Source organism: Pteropus medius, unplaced genomic scaffold (genome assembly GCF_902729225.1).
Source record: "Pteropus medius unplaced genomic scaffold, Ma_sr-lr_union100, whole genome shotgun sequence".
Lineage (NCBI taxonomy): Eukaryota > Metazoa > Chordata > Mammalia > Chiroptera > Pteropodidae > Pteropus > Pteropus medius.
The window spans coordinates 9,950,756-9,973,612 of NW_024344370.1; the positions used below are offsets into that span (position 1 = coordinate 9,950,756).

A 22,857-nucleotide genomic window follows, 5' to 3' on the forward strand; every position below is an offset into this window, starting at 1 on the left:
GTCTTCTTAAAGAGATTGTAGAGGGTTGATATAATTTCTCTCTTAAATATTTGGTAGAATTCACCAGTGATCCCATCTGGGCCTGGTGCTGTTTTGAAAAGTAATTAATTATTGATTTAATTTCTTTATTTCAAATGTAAGAAGAAGGCATTAAGTAGGTGTCAAGAAAGATGTCCTGGTCTAATTAGGAAATGATGCTGAAAGACTGAGGAATGTAGTTCTGAAGAGCTTCCTGGATTTGGCTATAGCAGAGGTTGTTAGTGACTTGTACAAGAGCAGTTTCAATAGATCATTAAGAGCAGAAGCCAAGTTAGAATGAGTTGAAGAGTGGATAGGAGATGATGGAGCAGAAATCACAAGTAGTATGATCAATTCTCTTGAGGAGTTTTTCTGTGAAAGGGAATATAGGAATATAGCATGAGCTGGAGAGGTTTGGTGTTTTATGTGTTTGTTTCATTTTGATGTGACAGATAATAGAGCATGTAATGTATATTAATAAGAATGGGTTAGTTCAGAAAAGATTAAAGTAATAAAAGTAGAAAAAAAGACTTCTACCAAGATAGTTTTTGAAATATTTTAATAAATGGAGGGATAAACCAAGCTCATGTATTTTTAAATTCTATTTGTAAAGATTTCTAACTCTTCCTAAATTTATCTGCAAGTTTAATGCAGTTCCTATAAGAATTCTGACTTTTTAAAAAAGAACTCGATAATTTCAAATTTTGTATGGTCATGGAAAGACCAAGAATAGCAAAGACAGTCTTGAGGAATAACAATAATATGAAGAACTTCCTCTACCAGATATTGAGGCTTTATTATAAAGCTACAGTAATAGATTCTGATTATGGCATAGGAATAGACAGTTAATTAAAGGAACAAAATAAAGCCCTAGAAGTTGAACCAGCCAGATGTATTTGGCCTCTTAATAACAACATGGCACTTCAGAGCAGTGGAGGAAAGGAAAGTCTTTGCAATAAATGGCCTTTCCAATTAAGAATTACACAAAGAATAAAAATGAAATGTTCCTCTAATACACACTGTACATGAAAATCAATTTTAGGTAGATTTTAGGATTATGAAATACTATGAAATGCAAAATAATGCTATTTTTATGACCTTAGGAAAAGGGCAAGAGTTCTTAAGACACAAAGAGCACTAACCATAAAGGAAAAATGTCCTTTAAAATTAATAATTTCGTTTCATTAAAAGACACCATGAAAGGAGTGAAAAGGCAAACCAGACAAAAAATATATATATTTGCAGCACATCTAACCAATAGCAAAAAATAACTAGGTTAAATAAAAATGCCTATAAGCCTGCAAGAAAAATCAGACAACCCAATTAAAAATAAATGGGCTGAAGACTCTAATACGTCCTTTATAAAAGAGAAATTACCAACAAGTGGTGGAAAGAGACTGACAGAAGGAAAGCAAAGCCATCTGGATAAATCAAATGATAGTGTGTCCAATAAGAAGATTTTTCTGTATTTTCAAAGCTCCGTTGGCCTCATTTACATAACTTTTACATTTTCATGTAACTTACAAATATTTATTAAAGGCCCACTCAAATATTAATCGTCGATCTCCATTTTTCACAAACATTAAAGTGAGGAGAAAATTATACTGTGTAGATTCCCATTATGCCTCAGTGGACTGAGTTCAGGCCTGGTTGGAACTGTTTGTCAAGGCTCTAGAAAAACCTACAGGGCCTATGAAGATGGACTGGGAGAAAGGGTTGGGGGAGAGGGCAGGTACATGGTTGTGGCTAACATTTATTGAATATTTACTATGTGCCAGGAACTGTGCTAAACACTTTACCTCACTTAATCCTCAGCACATCCTCACAGATGAGGAAATTGTGAGGTTAAGTAACAGGAGTTCTGCTACCAGGCCTTGTGCTGTTAACCTCTGAGCTGCCTCTTCGTAACTACCTCTTAATTGCCTCTTTTTTAGCTGTCCCACTGGGATGGGGATGGGGTCTCATCATATGTCCCAGATGGAGGGCTGATCCCAGAATTACTATACATTTCTTTGCCTTGTCTGCTTCCTAACATACCTCAGGGTTTGGCCTTTTCTTGGCTTTGAGGTCCAGGAAGGTGCAAAGTATAAAGAATGCTTCACGCATAATATGAAGATGAAGTATGATATCCTCTTGTCCTCACTTTCATCATGTGTAGATGCCCATACAAGGCTTCATAACCTTGTGACAGTCAGTTTATTTGTTGTGGTGGGAGTAGGATAGATGAGGAATCTGCCTGCAGTCCTGGGACTGGTACACCTAACACATAACTAGTGCTCGTTAAGTAGATATACAGGTATACGTAATGTGCTTAGGTATATTTTAACATTTAGCATTATATAAAAATACTTTAAAAAAATTAAGACTTCTGAGTTTTTCATATATGTTTTCAGTTTTTTCTCGCTTTGCAAATTAGCATTTCTGTCAGTTTGAATATGTCACAGTAACAGATAGTATATGCTTTTCATAAATATTTTCATTCATTTTTAACAAAATATACAGTCAAGCTCTTTTTCGAGGAAACCAATTTCATACTAAACTAAGAAAAATAGTTTTTGCTTATGTTTTGCAGAGTTTGAATAATGAGATGAGTACAGATGACGACAATGAATATGCAGAGGAAAAGGAAAGCTACATCTGTGCAGTGTGTCTTGATGTTTATTTCAACCCATACATGTGTTATCCTTGCCACCACATCTTCTGTGAGCCCTGCTTACGGACTCTTGCCAAAGACAATCCTGCAAGCACTCCTTGCCCATTGTGTCGGACAATTATTTCCAGAGTCTTTTTTCAGACAGGTAACTGTTCTCTTGCATTAACATGATTGCCTGATTATTGACTACCTTTTGTTCCAGGTCTAAAGTACTTTATAAAGTATTATGAAAAATTTATTGAAAATCATAAACAGTGTAATTTTTCACTCTACAGTTTATAAAACAGTGCTTATTCAACTCATAGAACTCTGTTAAAAATCATGAAATCATAGAAGCATAGATAAAAATAGGCTCTCATCTCTAAACCCTACACTATGCTGAGATCTTTTTGAAAATATCCTCACTAGACGTTGTTCAGTCTTCAGCTTATCCAGTGTCAAGGATATTCCATTAAAATTCGAAGCATCCCTATTGATTTGTTTATTCCCCATGCCTGCCTTCTACTACTACTACTCATTCTTTGGCCCTAATATTTCCTCTGGAGTCTCAGAGAATAAATCTGTAAATATCTGAAGACAACTATTATGCTTTTCCCCCAAACTCCATATCTCCTCAACCTTCATATTGTTAACATCTTTCTTCTTGAATGAGAAGAAGGTAAATTAAAGCAAGGACTTGTTTATCTAATTATCATGTAAAGATGGAATAAAACACAGTATTTAAAACATACTAATGGAAAGAGGAAAAAATGTAGAGCATAGAGAACTTCTAAGAAAAAAAGGGAAGAATGACAGAGGTAAGCAGAGCTAATATTTATTGAGCACGCTACTGTGTGCTAAACGTTAAAAGAAAATAAATCTATCTCCACATTTTCTCCCCAACCATAGAGGATTTAATGGGTTTCAAAGTATGTACTTCATTAATAGTAACACTGAAGAAAACACATGGCACATTTTCTTCCCTAAAAGAAAATCCAAGAACCCAGCTGCAAGGGAGAATCAGATTAAGAAAATAAACTTTAAATACCCTAACCCAACCAGCTGCATCAAGGCTGGTTTACAGGCTCAGTAATGAAACAATGAAGAGAAAGTAAAGATATGCCTCTATGATCTGCCTACTGCAGGTAGACTGGAGCACAAAATCACTGAACTTAGTCCTAGAAACAAAGAACATGTCAAGCATAGTAATGTGGTCAGTGACATCAAGCTGGCATCAGTCTCATCAGGCAGATTACTCTTTGTTTCATTGAAAGAGCAAGTAAGGGATGGAGAGAGGGAAGGAAGCAATTCTGTAAGAGGGCAGAAGCTTACTGGAAGTTTCTCTTTTTCTGGCTTATATTGAAGTGCGAAAGGTGGTTCTTTTCTAATATCAGATCCTTTGCTGGGTTCTTTGGAGTGAAAAAAGAGAGGCACCAGTGACACCTCTCTCTCAATGTTATCTCTGACCACATATGCCATAAAGCATTTACTAGAAGGCTGTTTTGATAGGAAGCATCTACTAGCGGCCCCTAACCTTTTTGGCACCAAGGACCGGTGCTCCTATGAGAATCTAATGCCTGATGATCTGAGGTGGAGCTGAGGCGGTGATGCTAGCACTTGCACACCCGCCGCTCACCTGCTGTACAGCCTGGTTCCCAACAGGCCACAGACTGGTCCACTGCCTTGGGGCTGGGGACCCCTGATCTAGACAGTTTACATAGTGTTTTAGACAGATGTTGTCCCTGCCTTTTCATGATCTAATTTAATACTGATAGGTGTTTTAAAATTGCCTTCCTTAAGGTCTTAAAATAATAACGATTTAATCTCTTGACCCATTTATCAAAACAACAATGCCACATTTACCTTTATTTTTAAAATCGGGCCTTCTGAAATAAATCATATTGGGAATACTTATTCCAATGGAGGCTATATTTGGCTGTATACTGTCACATAAAAGCTGATAATAATGAGAATATCATACCTAACTATTTATACCCTAACTCAAAAAGATTTGAGGTGTTTTAAAAGATATAGTCAATGAAATAGCAGGACAAGGGAATTTATTAATCAAAATGGACTATAAAGACCAGATGAGGGTAGATAGGCTGATACATAAGCCATATAGCCTTACATAGTAACTACAATTAGATGAATTATTTGGTTTTAAATATTCTGGCTGCCTAAAGAAAAATAAAAGTAAAATACACAAATAAATGATTCCCATGATCTAAGAAAAGAAACAAATTCCTAAGGGTAAGCAAAGGTTTTTCTGGCACCTTAAAAGGATTTTTTACATGATTTCTTCTCTAGGTCATATTGAAAGATAGATTAGGCAATGTCCTCAAAAATATCCTCAGAGCAAATGCAGTATCAAGTTTTCTATCATTGTGTTTTATGGTATTCTTTTATAAAACCTGAGGGAATATCAGAGTATAAATTAGGGAAAGCAACATTTCTAGGACGGCCAAAAATATGGCCTTGTTTCCTTATAAAAATAACTTAAAGTTTTGTAAGTAATATATTTCATTATAGCAAATCAGAACATACAAATAAAATTATAAGCTCAAAACACTCCATAGTTCTTCTATTTAAAGATCACTTTTAGTGTCCTTCAGACTATTTTATATACATATACTTATTTGTCTTACAAAAAAATAGATCATATTGTTTATAAAGCTTTTAACCTTTGTTTTCCTTAAAATTCTGTGATTATCATCATGATCTACTTAAGCTATCTACTGTTATGGGATATTAAGGTTAGTTAGTTATCATTCATTTATTTTCTGATATTTTTGAATAAATATTTGCCCACATCTGAGTATTTACTTGAGATGTATTTCCAGAAGTAGAATTGGTAGAAAAAGCTTATATATGTTTTAAGGCTACAAATATGTAGCAAATTATGCTCCAAAATTATTGCAAGTAGCAGTATACAAGGTCTTCTTTTTTCTGCACTGTAGGCTAACCTTTTTTTTCCATTTTAAATCCCTTACCATGCCCATTACTGACTTTTCTTTTGGTCTGTTTATCTTGTTTATTAGCAAGAGAATTTTTTTTAATTAGTGTCAGCTTTTGTCCTGTCTGCAAATCATTTTCCCATTTTGTCATTTGTACTTTAATTATGTTTATTATATTTTATGAATGTGCAGAACTATATGTTTATGTAGTCTTATGTAGCCATCTTTTCCTTTATTAGTTCTAATTTCAGAGTTAGGTATTAAAAAGTCTTTTCTACCACAGAATTATATAAATATTCTCTTTAGTGTATTTATTTTACATTTTTATTTTGTCCTCATTTCTCCACATTTAACTCCAGTCCATTTATTATGGTACATGGTTTGGTTAGAAATAGAGCACCTTTCTAACATTTCTTTAGGCATTTTTCCCAATAACATTTGCTGAACAATCCATTTTTTCTATGCTGATTGAATTGCCTTTTTAACAATAATAATTACTGAAAATAATTATTACTAAGATGTGTGTCTTTCTTGGCAGCTATTCAGTTTCATTCATATTTCACTCTTACGAGTCTAGCCTGTATGTTTTAATAACTCACAAGCGAATTAAACTTATATAAATTATCTGAGGAGAATTCGCATTTTTAATTGAAGTTATAATATTGAGTGATTGTTATTATGATATATCTGTAATTTCTCTCCTAAAGTCTCTGCACAGTTTTTATTAGCTTTATGCATGTATATATAAATGTAGTTGTTGTTGCTGAGATTATTTCCAAATTATTTTGGTTTCAGATACTTTGGTTGATATTTTAAGAAAGTTGTTAGTTTCCATCTGAGACTGTTCTGTTAACCTTACTGAACCCTGAGAGTTATTTATTAAGTGAATGAGTTAATTATTTCAAGTACGTAATGCCATCACTCCATTTGTGTACAAACCAGGCAGCAGTTATTGTTAAAGGTTAAGTGAGAAAGCTGTCATTTTCTGAAGGATCTGAAAAGGGGTTAGTTGTAACATAATTCTGTTATAGTAGCGCATGGATAGAGAGAGAATGAAATTCCTCCCAGATTTTTCCATAGGTGCACATTAGTAAAATAATGATTTTAAACCCTAACTATGACATTCACTAGTTATGTGATCTTGATTTAATTACTTAACACTGTTGGATGTGATCTTGATAAACTACTTAACATTGTTAAGAGTTGAGAAGTTAAATTGGGACAGGGTATGTAGAAGAAAGGGTAGAAGGCATTAATATCCATTTTTTAATAGAGGTCAAGATATACTGTCAAAACTTGATAGAAAAACAGAAAAATTGTAGTAGACACTGTTGATTGCTAATTAGTACCCATTACATCCTACTTCCTTCCTAACATAAACCTGAGTTTTATTCAAGTAGTCAACTCTCCCAACATAGATCGGGTGGCTTCTGGGTAGGTTACTAAATACCAAATACTAAGTGGCATTATTATATTAAAGATTACATATTAAAATAGATAACTTATAACTTTAACTATAACTTGTCTAGCTAATAAAATAGGAACTCTAAATAATAACATCATTGAAGCATAAATTACATTCTATAATAACTCAGATATTGTAAAATTTATAACTTCATTTTTACAAAGTATCAAATATAGAACTTTAGTTTTCAGTTTGATTTTATCCCTATCGTGTATGCCTCTGTCATCAGGCTACATATTTAGCTGGAGAATAGGACTTACTAAACTAGATTTTAACTTTGAACAGTTCACTTACTTAAAATAAATAGTAAAATCAACATATTAAAGGAGAGTAAGATGAAACTAATCTAAAAGTTCTAAAGATCACCTCACAAGAGATTACAAAACAAAAAGCTATGTTAAGAAATGAGGGTTTAGCATCATCTGGTAAAGATTATTTTGTTAGAAGTTTCCTTTTTTACACAAGTGCCCACTAACTGGGACTCTGATTCCCAATCGTATCTATTCCTTGCAAATGTCCTTTATTGTACATTAATCTCCTAAAACCAAATACCTGTGAACAAGCATTCATAGCACCCATTGAAATGAGGGAGAGTTGGATATCCACTCAAAATCAGGACCCATGTATAAGCAGTTGACCCTTAAAACAGGTTTGAACTAAGTGGGCCCACTTATACTTGAATTTTTTTTCAATAAATATACAGTGAGCCGTCCTTATCTACAGTTTTTACATTTGCGGACTTGACCAACCATGGATCAAAAACAGTATTCTGAATTCTTGGTTGGGAATCCATGAATGTGGAGGGCCAATAGTATGCATTGCTCTACACCATTTTATACAAGGGATTTGAGCATCCTCAGATTTTGGTATCTGCGGAGGGTCCTGGAACCAATCCCCCAGGGATACCTAGGGACGACTGTGGTTATATTTTGGGAGAATCAAGTTATATGCAGATTTTCAACTGCATAAGGGTCAGCACCCCTAACCTCCACGTTGTTCAGAGGCCAACTATAATTCAAAACTCTTGGAGAAGTGGTCTTTTTAAATTTTTATTATAACATGCTATAGTTTTGTCAGATCATTTTTGCAAATAACATTTTTTTTTAAATGAAATATGTATTAAACAAAATAGAATTCAGAAGGGAATTATGGGGGAGAAAAGCTTTCATAGGAATGAGGGGTAATTCGAAATGGGTAAACAAGGCCTTTAACAATCTGAATGAGATGGCTGGACACATATATCCTAACCTTTTAAAGTAGAACCTTTTAAAGTAATACCGCTGGATCCACCTAAATTTATAATAATAGTCTTATCATATTTCCCTTCTTACTAAGATTCTAAGGCCTGAATTAACCCCATTATAACACTTTACCTCATAACTTTATGATTACATTTTTACTAGCTAGGATTTAATGCAGATACTATCCCTATTTCACAGTTTTAACTCTTGAACTTAGCAGAATGCTTTAAACTGTTATTAACAAATATTTTCTTGATTATAATTGTTTAAATTATTAACATTTAAGAATAAAGCTGAAATCAAAGTTGCACCACCGTATTGGCACTGCCTGTAGTTCTAAAATTATTCTGTGTATGTGGCTATCGAATTTTATTGTTGATATAATACAGTGAAACTCATGTTAATACATCCTATAATAATGTGAATTATGTTTTTATGTAGTTGATAATTGACTCTTGCACTCAGCCAAATCAAAAAACACTAGAATTCTTTTATCCTAACAATCATATCCTATTTTTATGATAGTGTCACACAAAGATGCTGCTGTTTCTAGGAGTACTGTCACAACATTTAGCTAAATGTATCATTTGAGTAGACTTTAGAATCTTGTCAGGATATTCATTTTGTCTTTTTCTAACAATATGAAATGCAGAATAATCCAATATATAGAATATTTATTGTAATAAGAAGCATCTACTCCCTAATAGATAGGGTTGGAGGAGAGAAGATAAAGGTGATCTTCATCACCTTTTACTCCAAACCCTTCACCTTGCTATTAGATTTTTCTTAGTGCTTCTTACAGATTTTTTTTTTAGGTGCGGCAACCTTTGGTTAACCTCACAGATTGCAAGGACTTTGTCAGCTTACAGTCCCTTATTAGTTCTATTTTTATTTTTTATGCCTACGGCACCTGGTGTTCCTAGATGATCTCCCATCGAAGTACTAACCAGGCCCAACCTTGCTTAGCTTCCAAGATCAGACAAGATCAAAGATCAGGCTTGTTCAGAGTGGCATAGCCATAGACTTCATTTTGCATGTTTTAATAAAGTAATTTCTCTGATCATAATTTTCTTAGGTATTATAAATGTATTTACAAATCTTTTCCTGCTTTGGTACATTAATCACATGGTTTGTTGGTTAAATATAGGCTAAAAGTAAGTTACTTGAAGCTAAGAAATATCACAGGCATCATTATTACTTTAATTCTCTCATCTACCCTCTAAAAGAAATTTGGTTCATGGCCAGTTATCAAAACTGCAGTTATTGGATGACTCTTACAAGAATGTCCTTTTGATCTAGTATACTCGAATTCAGTTACACTTTGAGATAAGTTCTCAGTATAAGAGGGAGTGTGCAAGGGTATCCTTTGGTTGTTGCATCAACATTTTAGACCCAGCTAGAAGCTCTACAGAAGCAGCCATGGAAAGAAGAAAAAGGGGAGGAATAAGAATTCTTGAGTTGCCAGCTTCTCTTGGTTTATATTATCTCCCACATGAAATCTTCATTTACCCATCACACTGGTCTCATTCGTTTTTAAGGGCATTTAGAAAGTTGCAAGTCAATTTCCCCAATACTATTTATGGAATTTTTAATTTCTCAGAAAATGCCATGTATCCTAGTTATCATTGTTTAAGGATAAGTCCTGTAAGAAGAAGTTGTTAACTGTGTGTTATGAGTCATTTGAAAACTTCTTCCTTTGTCTTCATCAGTACGAATGACACTGATGAGTCCTTTGAAGCAGGTAATGGTTCCATGACCATCTTGTACTAAGGGGCTGTTCACAGGTACTGGGCAAAGTGACCTTTAATAAAGTAGCAGTGCATTGCTGCAATGTTGTGAGCGTATCCAACCTGAAATGATTTAACAGTTAAATACATTAGGGATAAAAGACTCACTAGCCATAACAACCCCCAGCATACAAATGAGTATACAAACTATGAAAACACTTTTTCTCTAACTTGTCTACTCAAGTTACTGATTCTCAAGTATGGAATGGGGAAGGGAAATTAAGAGTTTTAGACTTAATTCATAACCTCACTTGCCTAGACCAGTCTATTTTTTTTTTTACATTCTTTTGTTAAATATAAACTTTATGAATCTGTTTTTCCTGTGAATTAGGTAAGAATCAAACCAAGGGAATAATTAGGAAAAATAGAGAAAATTTAATGTAACTGGTTTGAGCAGAAGCTCAAAGCCTGAAGTAGGATGGAAACTGAGGAAATGCTATAGGTAATATAATTATGGGATGAAAGTAAAGGAGGCCATTGATAGAAAGACTATAGTTTACTTTTCAAGTTAGTAACCAAGTCTGCACTGGCCTGAGAAGAACTTCACCGTTAAACTGTCTGACTCAGATCATACCTTGCTTTCTGTGGCTCATATATAGAGACATTCTATTATTTGAAGTGAATATCATTTGTGTTCCCTTGTCTGTGTTTATTCAATATTTAACTCATTAGCAAGCTTCTGAAAGATTGAGAATTTAATTCTACATTTTTTAAACATCCTCAAATCAGCAGCATTAGACTCAATCAGTGCTCAACCCACCACATATAGAATGAAATAGATAATGAAGTAAAAAGTTCTAGAAGGGTTTTTTCTTTCCATTATCACTCGTAAGCCTCATGTGGTTGTATTCTTGCTATTCTGTTGCTATACACCCAACACATTATCCCACCTCCTCTTTTTTGTCTGTTTATTTCCATCTTTTAGTCTGCAGTCTTCTTGAGGGCCGGAACTATGTCTTATTCTTTACTGTGTCTTCCACATCTGGCATAGCCTCTGACAGAGGAGATACTCAGTAGATGTATGTTCTATGTGTAGGCATATCAAAGTTGCCTCAAATGTGAATTGGGGAGAATTATGTTTGCTTGAGTTAAAAAGAAAATTGATTTTGCTTTTGTCTTTGCTGTCCCAAAGAGATCTGAATTTATTATCAAAATACTGCAATTATTTTTCATGTTCTTGCCATTTTACTCAGATTAATGTTTTAAAATACTATTTTCTTTTGCTTTATTCTAGAACTGAATAATGCCACAAAAACATTCTTCACTAAAGAATATTTGAAAATAAAACAAAGCTTTCAGAAATCCAGCTCTGCGAAATGGCCCTTACCAAGCTGCAAAAAAGCATTCCATCTTTTTGGAGGTAAGGAAACTAATCTCTGTCTCCCCCACCCAAAAAAAGAAAAGCCTGGTAACTTTGTATAAGCTCTCTTTTTAAAGCTGTTTTCTTCCTGCTTTAAATGTTAGTGGAAACATATTTCTTTATAATTAAAAATTATTGGGGGTGACATTGATCGACAAAATCCAGTGTTTCAAGTGTACAATTCAACAGTAAGTTGCATGTATTGCATCGTGTGCTCTCCACTCATAGTTAAAATTTCCTTCTTTTAGCAAATATTTGACCCTTTTTACCCCCATCTACGTCTCTCCTCCCCCTTCCCTCTGGTAACCAGTAATCCACTGTCCATGTCCATGAGTTTGTCATGTTTGTTTGTCACTTTTAAATTTAGATCTCACATGAGTGATATCATATGGTTTTCAACTTTTTCTGACTTATTTCGCTTAGCATGATCTCAAGATTCATCATGTTGTCACAAATGTCATCTTTCCTTATAGCTGAGTAATATTCCATTGTATATATGTTCCACATCTTCTTTATTCAGTCATCTATTGTAGAACACTTCGGTTGCTTCCATGTCCTGGCCACCATGAATAATGCTGTGATGAACATCAGGGTGCATATATCTTCGCTGATAAATGTTTCAGGGTTTTGGTGGGGTTGGGGGGGTGGTGGTAAATACCCAGTAGAGGGATTTCTGGATCATATGGTCTATCAATTCTTAGTTTTTCGAGGAACCTCCATACTGTTGTTCATACTGGTTGTACCAATTTGCAGTCCCACTAGCAGTATATGAGGGTTCCTCTTCCCCCACAACCTCTCCAGCACTTGTGATTTCTTGTCTTGTTGATGATAGCCATTCTAACAGATGTTAGATACATCTAACAGAATGAGATGTATCTCATTGTGATTTTGATTTGCATTTCTCTAGTAGCTAGTGAAGTTGAACATTTTTTCATGTCTGTTAGCCATTTGTACATCTTTTTGGAAGACGTGTCTGGTATATGTCCTCTGCCCATTTTTAAATTGGGTTGTTTGTTTTTTTATTATTCAGTTGTATGAATTCTTCGTATGTTTTAGATATTAGGCCCTTATAAGAGGCATTGTTTGCAAATACATACTCATTTGGATGGTTGCCTCTTTGCCTTTTTGTTGATGGTTTCTTTTGCTGTGCAGAAGCTTTTTAGTTTGATATAGGATTTTATAACTCTCCTCAAAGGCAAGGGAAGTAAAAGCAAAAATAAATGAATGAAACGTATTTCTTTATTGATCAATTTCAAGGATTTTGCCGAAAGCTACAGGTATACATATGAAGAAAATGAAGACCTCAATAAGAGCAAAATTTAAGAGAAATTCATGATTATATTTACTTTGCCTTGCTGTCAGAAATATTTAATGTGTAGATAATGTAATTCATCTCAAAAGTAACAGATTTATCAAAATCTATATTTGATAAAGCACTGGTATTCTTTATAAGATTCTGAATAATTCATTATCATAAGCTAAGTTTATTTAGTTTTAATATTTTACAGTTGTCCTACCAGATTAGGACAAGTAAAAAGTGGCAGAGTCTTGGCATAGAGAGTGGACTAGGAATACCAGTTTCTGTGTTCAAGTCTAACCAGCTGTTTGACCTCAAGGATGTAGTAGAAACCTCTTCTTTAGTTTCTGTCTTCTGATCTGTAAAATGGGAATAATTATATCCGCTTCGCCTGATAGAGTTGTTCTAAGGATCAAATGAGTAATGAGCTAATATGAAAGCACATTCTAAATTATAACTAATTGTACTGTGTAGATATAAGGAATTTTCAAAATAAGGGTAAGATAGTTTCTAATACTTTTTTCACCTTTGAGAATTTGTTACTCTATAATGATGATCGTACAATATGGACAAAATGTAATCTTTTTAAAATCATGATGTGTTAGAGCATGAACTACTGTGCAATTTTAGTATTTGCCCCTTATGATATTATAGAGTCTGACTGGAAAGGTTCAGATATGGGGAATTATGATCTTCAGGGAACAGGAAGGACTTCTATATAAGAAAAACTGATAAGATCAGTACAGGAGTGTCATAGACCAGAGGAGAAAATCAGAGCCTGCATAGTTGAGGCAAAAAAATTGATTTACAAACTCCCCGAGGTTAAAAGAAAGTAGTTTTTAAGGACAAATATAACTTTATGTAGTGATTTGAATGAAGAAAGTAGTTTAAGGACATTATATAGGCACATACTGTTTTATAAAGTGGTTAGTAACTGTAGAAGAAACTCATTATCCACAGGTTTGGTATAGAAACATTTAAAATGTATCACATTTAGCCCAAAATATAATACGAAATCAAATATAAGAAAATCAGTCTTACTTAAAGGATTTCATACCAAGGAAGAAAAACTCTATAATATAAATTATGTGCTTTAAGAGATTCTTTTATATCCTACTTTCTATCATATATCCATATTTTAAAAAGAATGAAGCACTTTTATGATAACTCCATAATTTCCTTCATTTTTTTGTATTCTGGGGTACTGAAGCTTTAAACAGTACTTCTTTTGTGATTTCATTTTATTTATCCTCCATATAGGAGTTTCGCAGAACTTTTTATGTTTTTATGGAGGAGGTTCAAAATAGCTTTATTACACAACCTAAATTGAGAAACATATCACTGTCAGGAGCTGAGCTGAGCAAGAGCTAAGCTATTAGTTTCAGCCAAAATTGAAAGAGTTAAGCCTTTAATCACTTGGTGCAGTGGGATAAGCATGAGTCTACAACCCAAGGACATGCCACCGCCCCCCCCACCCTCACCCCTGTTCCATTTTCCCGCATGGAACCTCACACTAGTCCAGGGTCAGGTGGATCTGCACAGAGCTGGGGGTCTTCTCACTGCTGCAGGTCTTCTGAACGAAAGGCACCAGTAGATTTATGGGCCCTGAAGTTTACGTAGAGGTTTTGGGGAGGTGGGGGGCAAATGAGAAGGGCTGGGTATGGAAAAGTCTCAGGTATTAATTCAGAGTAGGGGAAAATGTCAAGGTTTCCCCCTTCTCCTCCAAAGAGGTCTCAGCAGAGGTGCCTAAAGAAGCCCTGTGCCCAAGGCCTCAAATAAAGGACCTGGGAATGCAGGACTAGGGATTGTAAATATGTGCAAGAGCATCACTGGCCAGGGGGCCTGACACCTCACTGCAACTCCTTCAGAGATAAACGTACTGCTGTACACAAAGTTTGGAGTGGGGAGGGGTGCCTTTCTCCTGTGAGGCCTGCCAGGTAAATCCTTTGTAATGGCCTTTAATCAAGCCTGAAAAGCCACACATGGGATTTTAATCACAAACTGAACTCAATGTCCAGTATTACTGAAGCACCTTCTGTACTTCTTGTTTGCTTTCTGCTTCCCTGAATTTTGTATTTATCATTTCTTTATACAAGTATACATATATACACTAAATCGACGTTATTTAATTTTGGTTGTTTTTGAACATTTGCAATAGTAACCATGTATATTCTATATTTGCCTTGTCACTCAACATTGTTTCTTGGATTCATCCATTTCAGTAAGTGTAGCCACATTCATTTAATTTTACTGCTATACTGTAGTCTATTATGTGAATACAGAACAATTTATTCATTCTCCTATTGATGAACAATTGAGTTGTCCAGCTTTTTGCTATTATAAACAATGCTGCTGCAAACATTCCTTAATATCTCCTGGTGCATAAGAGTTCCTCTAGAATAAATTCTAGTAGAAAACTCCTGGGTCATAAGAAAAGTACATCTTTAACTTGATTACTGAAACCAAACTGTTTTCTTAAATGACTGCACTGATTTAGCACTAGCTACCACATTTGGTATTTTCAGTCCTTTAGATTTTGGCCAGTTTGATAAGTATAAAATGATATCTCATTGGGGTTTTAATTTCAATTTTTCTAATTCCTAATGGGGATCGACTGTAGCTTTAATGTGTATTGGCCATTGAGTTTCTTCAAATGTGATATTCCTTTATGGATTTTGTCCATTTTTCTATTGATTATATTTTTCTTGTTGATTTTTGAGTTTTAAAATATTTTTGGTGACTTTTATCTGTTATTTATATGAATAGCAGCTATCTTCTCCCGGTTGTGGTCTTTTCACTTCGTAATCTCTTAATGAATTATAGTTCTTTTTCTTCATCTTTCTGTTGTATATTATCCACCTTAATAAATTCTTCTCTGTTCCCCCAGGGTCACAGAAATATTTTCCTATGCATTTTTCAAGTAGATTTAAAAATCTTTGGTATTGATTCGTGATGGTGGCATTTTCTAGGTTTCGAGGTATGGGGTGCTGTGTTGTAAGAGGGAGCCAAATGCTTGGGGTTTTTTTTTCCTATTTAAGTTTTTCCAACCACTATTTATTGAAAATAGTTCATTTCCCCACTGATCCAGCACTAATGTCATATTTTAAATTGTGTATGGGTCTATTTTTAAGGTCTTTGTACTATTTGTCATAATCACTAAAGCTTTATAATACGTCTTGACATCACCCTTAAAACTTGTTTTGCTGTAAGAGTGCCTTGGCATTTTTTTTTTTTCTCTCTCTCCGCATTTGAGAATCATCTTGTCAGATTCTATAAAGAACTACATTGTATTGAGGAAGGGAGGTCCTATTCAATGTATGAGTCAATTTGGGGAAAATTGACACCTTATAGTAATAGCTTTCCCTGTCCACTAATTGGTTTTCTCTTTTATTTAGATCTTCTAAATCTTTGTTTTATAATAAAATTTTATAATTTTCTTTACAAATGTCTTATACTTCTTTTGGTTAGATTTATACCTATGTACCTGCTGTGTTGTTGTCCTCTTTTCTGGACCTTGAGTGCAAAGAGTTGTGCCAGTCAGACTTCTTAATTTATGGCATACCATCATCACTGGTCTATACGCTTGTTTCCTTTTGTCCCCTATCCTACTTTCCATTAGGTTGGATTCAGTATTTCTCTTTTTCTTTGTATTTGTATGTAATATGTATTACTGCTTTCTGTGTATATATTTTTAATTTATGGAAAAGGGACTGTTATATATGTACTGTTATCTTTTTCACCTAGTACTAGGCTTTTAGATCCATCCAGGTGGCTATCTGTACCTCTAACCTGTGGGTACCTCTAATTAATATTCTACTAAGGTGCGAACCTACCATATTTTTTTCCACCTATTCACTGACAAGAATAAGGAACACCTCCAACTCCCTGCCACTTCAAATAACACTAATGGATATCCTAGTGTGGACCATGTGAATATTTGATGTAGAGACTAAGGAGCAGAATGTCTGGGTTATAGAATATGAATATACTTAACGAAACAGTGCCAACACTTCTCCCAAATGACCAGTATTGATGCCTATTGACAGTGCGTGAGGGTTGGGACAAATTATAACTATGGAAAATGACATGTTGGCAAAGAATGGGAATTAGGTACCTTCATTATTGTTTTAATTTGCATTTATCTGTTCTCTATAAGTTTGAGATCCCTTCAAATACATTTTAGCCTTCTCAATGCCTCTCTTGTAATTGCTTTTCTCATTTTTCTCATTTTTCTAAGTGTTTTTGCCCTTATAATTTTCCAGAATTTCTTGTATATTCTATATATTATACCCTCATTAGCTTTAGACATTACAAATTTTTATCGCATTTTGTTATCTGTTTATTAAGTTTGCCCATGGTGTCCTTCACTTAAAGAAATTCTTAACTGTGCCATTTTGATTACTGCCACTTTATAGTATAATTTGAAGTCGGGCAGAGTGATACCTCCAGCCCCATTCTTTTTTCTCAGGATGGCTTCGGCAATTCGGGGTCTTTTGTGCTTCCATACAAATCTGATGATTTTTTGTTCTATTTCTTTAAAAAGTGCCGATGGGATTTTGATGGGGATTGCATTAAATCTGTATAACGCTTTAGGTAATAAGGTCATTTTAACTATGTTGTTTCTTCCAATCCAAGAACACGGAATATCTTTTCATTTCCTTGTATCTTCAGTTTCTTTTAATAGGGTCTTATGGTTTTCATCGTATAGGTCCTTCACATGTTTTGTTAGATTTATTCCTAGGTATTTTACTTTATTTATTTTTTGTTGCAATTGCAAAAGGAATTTTTTCCGCTTTTTTTTCTGACACTTTATTATTAGAGTATAGGAACGCTATGAATTTTTGAACATTGATTTTGTATCCAGAGACTTTACTGTATTTCCTTATTGTTTCTAGTAGTGTTCTTGTGGAGTCTTCAGGGTTTTCTATATGGAGGATCATGTCATCCGTAAATAGTGACAGTTTAACTTCTTCGTTTCCTTTTGTATCTTTCTCTTGTCTCTCGCTAGGACCTCCGATGTTATATTGAATAACAGTGGCGATAGTGGACAGCGTTGCCTTGTTCCTGATCTTAGAGGGGAGGTTTTTAGTTTTTCACCATTAAGTATAATGTTGACTGAGGGCTTGTCATATATGGCCTTTATTATGTTAAAGTACTTTCCTTCTATACTAATTTTGTTAAGTGTTTTGATCATAAATGGGTGCTGTATCTTGTTGAAAGCTTTTTCTGCATCTATTGATATGATCATATGATTCTTATTTTTTAATTTGTTTATGTAGTGTATCACATTAATTGATTTGACTTTGATATAATTAAATCCACCTTATTTTTGTCTAATCTTTGTATTTTTAAGTTTTATTTAAGTTCTTCCCCAGTCCCAGGTCACAGAGTTTTCCTCTTAGACTTTTTTTTATATTAACTTTATAAGTTTTACCTTTCTCATTTAGGTCTTTATCTAGAATTCACCTCTTATGTTGTGTTAGAGGGTTCATGTCTGTATTTTTTCAAATAGACCACTTTTATGAATAGTTATTGTACAATTATGCTGGGTTTTTAAATTGTTATATAGAAATGTAATTGTGGGATATTAAGCTCATATTTAGCAACTTTGCTAAATGAACTTAAGTCTAATTATAAGATTTGAGGGGGCTTTCAACAAAGACAATCATATCTGTCACATCTGTAAATACAGTTTTATGTCTTTTAATACATATGCTTTTACCTTTTTTTGCTGTACTTTCTGAGCTTGGACTTTTCTGTTTGATTTTCAATAGAAAAAGTGATGGCAGCATCTCGGATTTTTAAAAGAAAGCTTTTAATATTTACCATTGAGTGGAATTGTTGCTCTGTGTTTTGGAAAATACTCTTTATCAGATTTTAAGAAAGTTCCTCTTTTTCCTAGTTTGCTAATAGTTTGTTCTCAAGATTGCTATGGCTATTCGGGGTCTTTTTGGTTCTATATAAATTTTAGGATTATCTGTTCTAGCTCTCTGAAAGATTCCATTGGTATTTTGGTAGGGATTGCATTGAATATGTAGATTGCTTTGGGTAGTGTGGCCATTTTAATGATGTTAATTCTTTCTACCCATGAGCACGGTATATGCTTCTATTTATTTGTATCTTCTTCAGTTTCTCTTTTCAGTGTCTTATAATTTTCTGAGAACAGGTCTTTTACCTCCTTGGTTAATTTGATTCCCAGGTATTTTATTGTTTTTGATGCAATTATAAATGGGATTGTTAATTTCTCTTTCTCAAAGTTCATTGCTCTGTTCATATAAACTCTTCTCAAATTCATTAAGCTAGGTTACACTTAAATAGAATAGACCCATTCCTTTTCACCCTACCACGGTGCCTTGTAAATATTGATGAATAAGCAGATGTTTTTAATTTTTTTCTTCTTAAAAATACATATGTTATATATTTATACATGAAATGGGTAATGTGAAAAAGAATGGAAATATTCTAGATAAATATGAGCTACCATTTTACATCTCTTATCAGGTACTGGTTGCACTGATGACTCTGTCAATCTTAGTTCTTTCCCCGAAAGTATCTGTCATTTCCAGGTACTGCATCCTCAGGTATCAGTATCGAATTGATGTGATTTCCAGCCATGTCATGTTCGTTGGCCTAAAAAAACTATTACACAAATATAAACATAAATATATCTATAATATTAGAATATTAGATATAGAGAGAGCAAACTGGCTAATAGGTTTTACTAAGATCTTTTTGCAAAAAAAAGTTTCACTTTTTTTTCCTAAATATACTCAAGTTGAATAAGTTAAAAAAAGGTCATGATTTAAAATTCCATGTGATTTTTCTGGCTGTAACAAAACATGCAGCTGAAATGCAGGTGTCTGACATATATTTATGACAGAACCATCTATTTCTTGTAAAAGCCTGGGGAATTGTTTAATTTGATCATTAGTTTGTCTGAAGGTGTTAAATTGATTCTGCAAGTTTAAACATGTTCAGTAAAATGAAGGAATATAACATGGAAAAGATTACAAATGAAAACAGTACATGCTTAAGCAGCAGGAGTTTGAATATAAATCAGAAATCTGCCTTCCCTGAAAGTTAGAGGTAAGTCAGAGATTTTAAAATGCTGTAGACATCATGGTGTTGTGCATTTTAGCAGAAAGTGCATTAGCCTTTACATTTCCTTTGAAACTGGAACGATTTTGTTCACAAGATAATTTTTTGAAAGAGCCTACGAATTACAGTGTCTGTTCCTTTCTATTTTCCAGTGGCACAATCAGGCCCTGTTTTTGCTATAGGGTTTACTTATGAGCTTAAAATTTATTTCAGAAGCTGACCCAGTAACAAGCCCTACATTATCATAAACTGCTTTGAAAACAAGAGTTACCTGCAGGTACACTAAAATGTGAAATCATAGATTCTAAAGAGTTAGAAAGAACCAGTTGGGTACTAGACTTATCAGAGGGATCACTGCATAAGTTATAAATTCTAACCACTACATTGTATACCTGAAACTAAAATATTGTCACTGTAATTGAAAAATAAATAATTTTAAAAAGTTAGAAGGACTATATAATGGAACTTTTACAGCCAGTCAATAAAAGAACAGCCTCAACAATCATATTGAGATAGACTTCCGGATTCTGCTTATCACGTGCAAATGACAGGGAGCTCACCACCTGAAAAAGTGAGCTTGTCCATTTTAACGAATCTGTCAGACATATTTTTATGTTGAATGAAATCTATCCTCTTAGTTTTTTTTATTGGTTCAAGTCTGTTTTAATCTTCCTCCACGATTTGATGTTCTCTGCAAGTCATTATTCCACACACAAAATAGCCATATTCCTTCAACTCTTCCTTAAAGAACCTGGTTTCTACCTAGGTCCTGATTGCCCATTTCAGAGATACTATGGGGCTGGAAACCATGTCAGTTGGATTACTGATAAAATAATCTGAGGATGCAATGCCAGAGACGTAAAGTGCTAGCTGACATTTATCTAGAATATGTTCATTTTTTTTTTCACATGACCCAGTGTTACTCTGGTGTTGGCTCACTGAATCCATGGTCTCTGAGAATAGTTCAATTGGGCAATGGATTCAAAACACTTTTTCCTTCTATATTAAGTTCATGATCCAAATGAATTAAAATACAATTGTACATTTTGTTCAAATATCACTACTTCATAACTTTTTAAAATTACCATCAGTTTTATTTTATTTTCTTCCCCTTGCTCCCCTCTCTCTCACACACACACACTCAAATTCCATCCCTTCTAATAGAAGTTGCTTTTTAATTCCATGTGAAATTGCATGTTGGCAGAAATGCTATCTTCATTTTTTTTTTATATTAAAGTGTGCAGCGTAGTGACATTATATACTTTACAATGTGATCACAATTAGTCTAGTCACTGCACACTTATATTATTTACTAAAATCCCTGTGCTGTACATTACATCTCTAACTGGAAGTTTGTACCTCTTTTTCACCCATCACTTCACCTCCTCCCCTCTGGCAATTATCAGTTTGTTTTCTGTATCTGCGAATGTTCGTTTTGTTCATTTTTGTGTTGTTAGATTCCACTTATAAGTGAGATCATATGGTATTTGTCTTTCTCTGACTTATTTCACTTAGTATAATACCCTCTAGGTCCACCCATGTTATTGCAAATGACAAATTTTCATTTTTAATGCTGAATAATATTCCATTGTATATTTATACCACATCTTCATTATCCATCTATTGATAGACATCTAGGTTGTTTCCATATCTTGGCTACTGTAAATAATGTTGCAGTGAACATGGGCATATATCTTTTCCAATTAGTGTTTTCATTTTCTTTAGATAAATGCCCAGAAATAGAATTGCTGGGTTATAAGGTAATTATATTTTTAATTTTTTGAGAAATCTCTATACTGTTTTCCATAGTGGCTGTACCAGTTTACATTCCCCAAAAAAAAGTATGCACAGGTTTTCTTTTCTTCACATCCTTGCCAACATTTATCTCTTGTATTTGCAATAATACCTACGCTAATAGGTGTGAGGTGATAGATCACTGTGGTTTTGATTTGCATTTTCCTGGTGCTCAGCAACTTTTCGTGTACCTGTGGGCCATCTATATGTCCTCTTTGGAAATTTTTTTCTTTGGGTCCTCTGCCCATTTTTTAGTTATTTGTGTTTCTGCTGTTTAGTTGTATGAGTTCCTTGTATGTTTTGGGTATTAACCCCTTATCAGGTATGCGGTTTGCAAATATCTTCTTCCAATTCATAGACTGATGAACAGCAGCTTTTTAGTATGATCTAGTCACACTTATTTCTTTTTGCTATTGTTGCCTTTGCTTTTCATCTCAAATCCAAAATATCATTGCCAAGACCAGTGTGAGGCAGCCTACTCCCTCATTTTCTCCTAGTGTTTTATGAGTTCAGGTCTTACCTTCAAATATTAATCCATTTTGAGTTGATTTTTGTGTATGATGTAAGATAGGTATTCAGATTCAGTCTTTTACATGTGGCAATCCAGTTTTTGCAGCACCATTTATTGAATACACTATGTTTTCCTCACTGTATCTTTTTGGCTTCTTTGTTGAAAATTGACCATATATACATGAGTTTATTACTAGGCTCTCGATACTGTTCCACTGATCTGTGTGTGTTTTTATGTCAGTACCATACTGTTTTGGTTACTATAGCTTTGTAATAGAGTTTGAAATTAGGGAGTATGGTGTCTCCAGCCGAGCTCTTCTTTCTCAAGATAGCTTTGGCTATTTGGGGGTCTTTTGTGGTTCTGTACAAATTTTAGGATTCCCTGTTCCATTTTTGTGAAAAATGCCATTGGTAGGGATTGCATTTAATCACTAAATCACTTTGGGCAGGACATTTTAACAATATTAATTCTTCCTAACCCTGAACACTATGTTTCTGTTTGTTTTTTCCATCATTTTTTTTATAATTTTCGGTATACAGATCTTTCACCTCTTTGGTGAATTTAACCCGAAGTATTCTTTTTCATACTATTGTAAATGAGATTGTGTTAATTCTTTCGCATAGTTTGTTGCTGGTGTATAGAAATGCAACTGAATTTTGTATATTGATTTTGTGTCCTACAGTTTAGCGATTTTGTT

General features: G+C 34.0%; 1 protein-coding gene and 1 pseudogene across 2 annotated transcripts in view; one reads left to right on the plus strand and one right to left on the minus strand.

Moving 5' to 3' along the window:
• Positions 1-22,857, plus strand: part of RNF180 (ring finger protein 180) — a 123,701-nt gene that overhangs the window by 93,148 nt on the left and 7,696 nt on the right. For both annotated transcript variants that reach the window (XM_039870015.1, XM_039870014.1), the window contains exons 6-7: positions 2,591-2,816; positions 11,335-11,460. In XM_039870015.1, coding sequence (XP_039725949.1) covers positions 2,591-2,816; positions 11,335-11,460 — 352 coding nt within the window. The remainder of the gene's footprint in view (positions 1-2,590; positions 2,817-11,334; positions 11,461-22,857) is intronic.
• On the minus strand, positions 9,212-9,337 carry LOC120608409 (uncharacterized; annotated as a pseudogene).